This window comes from Tigriopus californicus, chromosome 1 (genome assembly GCF_007210705.1).
Source record: "Tigriopus californicus strain San Diego chromosome 1, Tcal_SD_v2.1, whole genome shotgun sequence".
Taxonomy (NCBI): Eukaryota; Metazoa; Arthropoda; class Copepoda; order Harpacticoida; family Harpacticidae; genus Tigriopus; species Tigriopus californicus.
Window position 1 is genome coordinate 15,025,922 of NC_081440.1, and position 6,615 is coordinate 15,032,536.

At 46.6% G+C, this 6,615-nt stretch overlaps 1 protein-coding gene across 1 annotated transcript; it reads right to left on the reverse strand.

The window, feature by feature from the left end:
- Window positions 1-4,368: 4,368 nt before the first annotated feature.
- LOC131888534 (uncharacterized) lies at window positions 4,369-4,746 on the reverse strand. The gene has a single exon (XM_059237449.1). The coding sequence runs from the start codon at window positions 4,744-4,746 to the stop codon at window positions 4,369-4,371; it is 378 nt and encodes a 125-aa protein (XP_059093432.1).
- Between the last annotated feature and the right edge of the window lie 1,869 nt (window positions 4,747-6,615).

A 6,615-nucleotide genomic window follows, 5' to 3' on the forward strand; every position in this document is an offset into this window, starting at 1 on the left:
AACGCTAATGGAACATCACACTATGCAATCCCTGACCCTAGTAATAGGTTACCATGCCAAGATAACTTTCTTCAGAGAAAGCATCTGTTTTACTAGGGATTAATTTGCTTAGACCTATCTAAAGACCTCTGGTTGTAAAGTTTTCAGAGCCAACACTGCCTCCCTTCGAAATGCCGAAGTGCAAACTTTTGATTTAACGTTTCACAAACGAAGATGTTTACAAACGAAATTTACAAACGAAGATGAGGAAACCTAAAAAGATTACTACCCTCAAGTTGGTCAGGGATATAAGGGGTAAGGATGGCTTGGTCTCTTCGACTTCTCGGCAAAGGGATTCACTGTCTGCACTTTGCACTTCTCTTTAGGAAATTAACTTCCACTTCGACACCGGACAACTTTCGATCTGATGCCAAAGTTAAAAGAGCTTGCTACCTCCAAAGTGGAGCCAAATTAAGAATAACTTGTGTTTACTTCATCATTCACCTTTGCTCTGGGGAAGGCTTTTTATACCCGAGGTTGATGTTTTAGAGGGAAGAGGGCCCATGAATGCAGAGGTGGTACCAGAAATTTCCAGTATGATGGGGAGTCACTGTGTAGTGTTTGTCCAAAGGCGCTTTCCCAAGATTTAAGAACTCTAAATAAAAGCTTGTTTAGTCCAGCCAGGTCAGAACGAGCATCTTTTATTCATCTCCAAATGCTTCAACGTAACCACAACAATTAGCATGTACAGAACGCAGAGTAGAACCAAAATAACCACGTGCCACATAATCTCCCCTTAGATCGTGACCCAGTCATGATCGATGATGAAAAAACTTAGAAGGACGTACTTTCCGACCCGATCGCGTTCGTTTCGGAGATACCAAAGTAGCATTTGGGGATGCCACTGATGTTATGTTTTTGGTCGAATTGGATGGGCGGGGGTCACTTGAGATTGGTTTCTTTGGGGGTCGACCTCGGCGTGCTGGACAAGGGACGACTGGAAGTGTGCCACTCTTGATCACAGCAGGCTTCAGTCTATCTACACTGGCAAACTCTCGTGAACCCCTCACGTCAAGCACAAAATAGTTGCTTGCCCGTTCCAAGAGTAGAGATGGATAAAAGCCTGTCAAAACGCTCCTCGTCAGTTAATCCGAATGTCAGAAGGCGTTTCTTCAACTTTTTGTACCTCCCATCAACCGGTGGGTTTTGCAATAGGTCGAGCAAACGTGTGGCCGTATCTTGGTTAACGCCGCTACGGCGTACTTGGTTGCGTACATAGGAATTTGCCACGTCACAAACTCGTCTCCGTTTGAAGGAACCAAACCTGAGGTGTATGTCTCCAAAATGGCGGAAGCTTAAGAGCCACGGCTTGAACAACGCCTAACTGGTCCAACATGATGGGGCGTGGGAACAAATTCTTCTGGATTTGACGTCAGGGGGTCACCAATGTAGTGTTTGGTCCAAAGGCGCGTTCCCAAGATTAAGAACTCTAAATAAAAGCTTTTTTACTCCAGCCAGGTCAGAAAGAGAATCTTTTATTCATTTCCAAATGCTTCAACAAAACCAGATCAATTAGCATGTACAGAACGCAGAGTAGAACCAAAATAACCACGTGCCACAACTGCCCCTTTGCTAGAAACGCTTACGTGTGATGGGCCGGGTTGCTAGATCTTGATTTGTTGTTCCGATTTTCCTGCGGCCAGACGTCTAGACATGACGCACGAGCTTGTGAGTTCATTGGTCTTTGAATCGAATAGAATATGCACTTTAAGTTACTTACGGGTTTATGAAATACTCTTGATTGTTTGTATTCATTAGTCTAGGTCCATGACCCCACTGATTTCGTAAGTTTTCTAGTTTCTGAAGATTTCCCAGATACATCGAATATGCCCCAGAGCATTCTAGTTGGTTTTTCCCCAAATTTCGCCTAAATACAGAGAACAATGCACAATCCCATTCACCAAATCCAGTCCAGATAGACAATGTCAATCCCCATCTATTGTTGGGTAGAGGCTGGTCGGAATTGTTGCATCTGGTCCCAAAGCTGGGGGGCGTGCCGAGAGCTGAGCATGAGTGTGCCTGGAGACCTTGGATGTCTGGCAGGCTTGACATGTGCAACACCACTCGGTGACATCCTTCTTCATCAAGTGCCAGGCAAATCGAGAAGCCACAGCCCGTTTGGGTTGCCCGTCAACCAGTGTGGGCCAGCCCATGAACAAGGTCAAAACGTGTTGATGGAACTATTTTGGCACAATAGGGCGGGCCCGAAGGGTGGCAACATCACAAAGCACAATGAAATCTGCTCCAGGGAACATCTAAGTTAGTGACGGCGGTTTGGTTGGTCTGGATCTCTCCTGATTCAGCTTGGAGGTGTGCCAACTCTCCGTAATTTAAGTCCGGGAACTGGGCATCAAAAGCACGGGAAAGGGCGTCGGCTACCACATTGTGCTTGCCAGCAATGTATCGGATGTCAGTAGAGAACTGACTGATGTAGCTAAGATGGCGCACCTGACGGGGAGACTTGTCAGATGGGCTAGAGATGGCAATGGACAGACCCTGGACATCTGAGTAGATAGTAAATGGGCGGCCCTCCAGGAATGAGCGAAAATGTCGGATGGCAAGGTAAACAGCTAATAGTTCGGAGTCAAAGGAACAACAGTTTTTCTTTGCCAGGATGAGGCATTGGGAGAAAAAAGCGACAGATTTCCAAACACTATGACAGTTATGCTGTGCAAGCTGAGCACCCACGGCAAATTTGGAGTGCAGTTTTGTTGCGTCAGCCAAGCAAGACTTTGCCTCTTCGAAAGCCTTCTGTCAGTTGGTGGTCCACTGGATCTTAGGGTTTGAGCCTGTTGGTTTTGCCAACTCTGTAAGGGGAACCAAAACGTCAGCAATGTGTGGGAGGAATTTGCAGTAAAAGTTGATCATTCCCAAGGAACATTGAACGCCCTTTTTGTCCACTGGGGCAGCATATTCTCGGATGGGCTGGGTGCTCTCGTTGTGGACATGAAACCCTCAGTTGTGACGGTATGGCCTAAGAACTGATGTTTGACCCAATACACACTTCCTTTTGTTAACCGTGAGGCCATGAGCGCTGAGGAGGTCAAAAATACGGCGTAGATGCTCAAGATGGGTGTCTGGGTCTGGGCTGGCCACCAAGATGTCATCAAGGTAGACAAAAACAAAATCAGTCCCTTGAAGGATGCCATCCGTTGGAATGTTTGAGCAGCAGTTTTGAGCCCAAATGGCATGCAACGAAATTCAAAAAGGCCAAAAGGAGCAATGATGGCGTTTTTGGAATGTCCTCCTGAGCCATGAGGACCTGGTAATAACCGCGGGCCAAGTCTAGCACTGAGAAAATGGTGGCGCCCTTTAGATGCGTGTTGAGGTCATGAATGTTGGGAAGAGGGTACCGGTCAGGCTTGGAGATATCATTCAATTTCCAATAATCTCCACAAGGTCGCCAGGTACCATCTGATTTGGGCACCACATGGAGCGGGGAGGCCAAAGGGGAATCAGAACGGCGCACAATTCCTTGCTCGTCCATCTCAGCAAAGTAAATTTTGGCACTCTTGAGCTTGTCGTCATGCAGGTGGCGGGCTTAATCATGCACAGGTGGGCCAGTTGTAGAAATGTAGTGATTTGTGTTGTGTTTCATCTTTTTGTTGAATTTGGGCTGAGAAAGGTTCGGAAACTCATCAAACAATGTGTGGTACTTTGGGGTTCAGACGTGATTGAGGTGAGGTGTGAGGTTGAAATCATCAAATACATATCCAAAGTTGACCAAAATATCGGCACGTAAGATGGGTTATCAGACATCTGCGACCAGAAATTCATAGTCAAAGAAGCGGCTGTCAAACTGGAGGGGGATCCGCCTGGTACCAGAAGTGCCGGCAACAAGAGGAGAATTGGGTGGGTTTCGGTGGTCAGCAGCAGATGCTGGGAACACGCTAAGGTCAGTGCCAGAATCTGCAAGATAACGGCAGCCAGAACGAGAGTCATTAAGGCAGAAAGTGCATTTGGACCCAAATGAAGCATTGGCGATTAGGTTCCCTTCACTTGTGGACAGGAAACGACCCAGTTAATTGTCAAAAGAACCTTGGGGGCAAATGGGCCGGGCGAGGGAGCTTTTAACGGCCGGCCTGATTGTTTCCCGCCTTTTGGGGGCAAGGGGCGAGTTGAGTTGTTTGTTCAGGCAACAACGCAGCTTAGTTGTAAGCTTGGGCTCCGTACCTTGCATGAATATAGCGTAGGCCGTCCTTGAGCGTGGCCTTGTTTAGCTCCAAGGGGTCATCCGTCACAGAGCAGACTGACTGTCGCAACACTAAATTGCGCACCTCCACCTCAACCAGAATGTCTGCCTGCTTGGCCAGGTCTTCTAATGATTTTTCAGGTCGCCAGAAGGGTCCGCACAGTTGCAGGAAGAAGAGAACAGAACATGTGTTTGAAAAAGGAGGACTTCAGGAGATGGATGTCAGCCAATGACTCCATATAGCTAAGCATCTCAGACGGGCGCTTGTCGCCGAGGTCAGTGAGACTGCTCAGCACGTCATGTTTCCTCTGAGGGGACAGACCGTAGGCGTCAAGGAGTGTAGTCTTGAGGGCATTGCATTTGCCAATAGCTGGAGGCGTGAGGATGATGTCACACACAAGCGCAGATGCCCTGGGTGGCAATGGGGCAAAGACAAAGTTGTAACTGTGGAGGTCATCCTTGACGTTCTGTGAATCCAAGGTAGCTTCAGCAGTTGCCCACCAGAGGTCAGTCATGGTGGGCCAGAAAGGAGGAATCTTGTGGGCAGCTTGGACTGCTCCCTTGGCTGCCTCTGCAATGGCTTCCACAGACTCTTGGTCTAAGCCCTACTTAGGCTCAGGCTCTCGTGGGGGGCATATTGATGTGTGATCACGTTAGGGGTCACCAGGTATTAGATCAGAGACCAGAAATACGTTTGAGTTTTTGGAAACGCTTGTTGACGGGTAGGGCATCAAACCGAACAATAGGGATAGGTCGATCCGTTACAATGTCATTTTCACTCCGATGAGGGGATCGATGAGGGGATCAATTCGGTGGCTCTATGATTGTATGTTCTTTCGGCTTGTACTAAAGGGTTGTACTTACTCTCTTAGCAATTGTACGATGAATGACGTCGGATGGGCCTTGGCGCAACATAAGTGCGAAATCATAGGAGTGCACAATTCAAAAAATGAAGGGAAAAAGAAGAACGCTTACACACCATTTTTTACATTGTCTGTTGGTCTGTGAAATTAAAAAGAGTAATTCTTGAATGAAGGTTGAAGGGGCTCTCTAAACGCACGTTAAGCCTCTACAGTCAACTGAATAAGTTCATCGCGTTTTCCATCTGAAGAAGTACACCACAATCCTTCTTGGACGAAGTCTGCTGAATATCTTCTCCATGCTCTACAGGTGAGGGGTTTGACGGGGTAAACCTACTGTTCATTGAGCGGAATTTCATTATGGTAAAGGCCATATTGCTCTTGGCGACCCAAGAGTAGTCCTGTGCCCGGCTACCAGTGCTGCCATATGACCACTGGCTGAAAACTCCAAATGACCACTCCTCAAAAAAACCGCCAAACCAAAACAGTCACCGCCAAATTTGTTTTACAAAACGCCAGACTACCTACATCTAACAAAGTCCCCTGCCAGGTCATCAGAGCTGCCAGATAACCAAGAGCTGAAAACGCTAAATGACTTCTCCCTCTCCAAGAAAAATACGCCAAATCAGAACATTAATTGCCAATTTTTATACAACGCCAAAATACGTTCCTATTCAAATGTAGCTGCCCAACCCATTCCTCAAACCCAACCATCCCCATTAGCTAATGCTTTCCCTCCAGTAGAACGTAGCTTTGTTGATAAGAGGGATATTTTACGGTTGGAGAGGATGGTCCAAGATCTTGTGAACTTGGTCGGTCAAAAGAGAGGCCCGTAAAGGGGTTATATTTGAACGTGCATTGTCTGATTTCTAAAATAGACGGCACAAAAGTTAAGATCTTAGAAGAACTAGCCGTTGAGAGAGAGATTTCATTCATTTCTATAACAGAAACCTGGCTTCTGCCAGGGGTCTAAGATGAAGAACTAACCATAGTTGGTTTCAACTTAGTTCGTTGTGATAAAGTACGTCCTGATAATCCATATTCCCACATGGGGGTGTATGCCGATGTGGTAGGAATGATTTGCACATTAGTCATGTACAAATGTCGAATGGAGAAGTAGAGGTCTTAATTTGTCGTCTTAAAGGTCTTGATCTGTCTATTGTAACAATGAATAGGCTCCCCTTCTTGTTCAGTAAGCTCTTTTATGTCAGCTCTCCAATTCACTGGAAATGAGTTGGATCAGGCAGTTTGCTCGAGAGTTTTCATTGTAGGGGTTTTTAATTTTCCGGCTAGCGTTGTAGAGTGGAAGGTTAGCCCTGATGGGTATATTCCCATTTCGAAATCGACATCTCAGTCATTTGAAAAGCTGGAAGAATTTGCGATCTTGCGCAATTTCTTGCAGCATGTTGGTGTAGCCACCCGAGCAAATAACCTTCTGGACTTGGTCTTTTCCAATGACCCTGATCTGATCCAGTATGTCCATGTGACACCTAGTAATCTGTCAGATCATCATGTTCTTGAGAT

Excerpts from the sequence above, each read along its gene's own strand:
- LOC131888534 (XM_059237449.1), bottom strand. The coding sequence starts at position 4,746 with ATGACTGACCTCTGGTGGGCAACTGCTGAAGCTACCTTGGATTCACAG.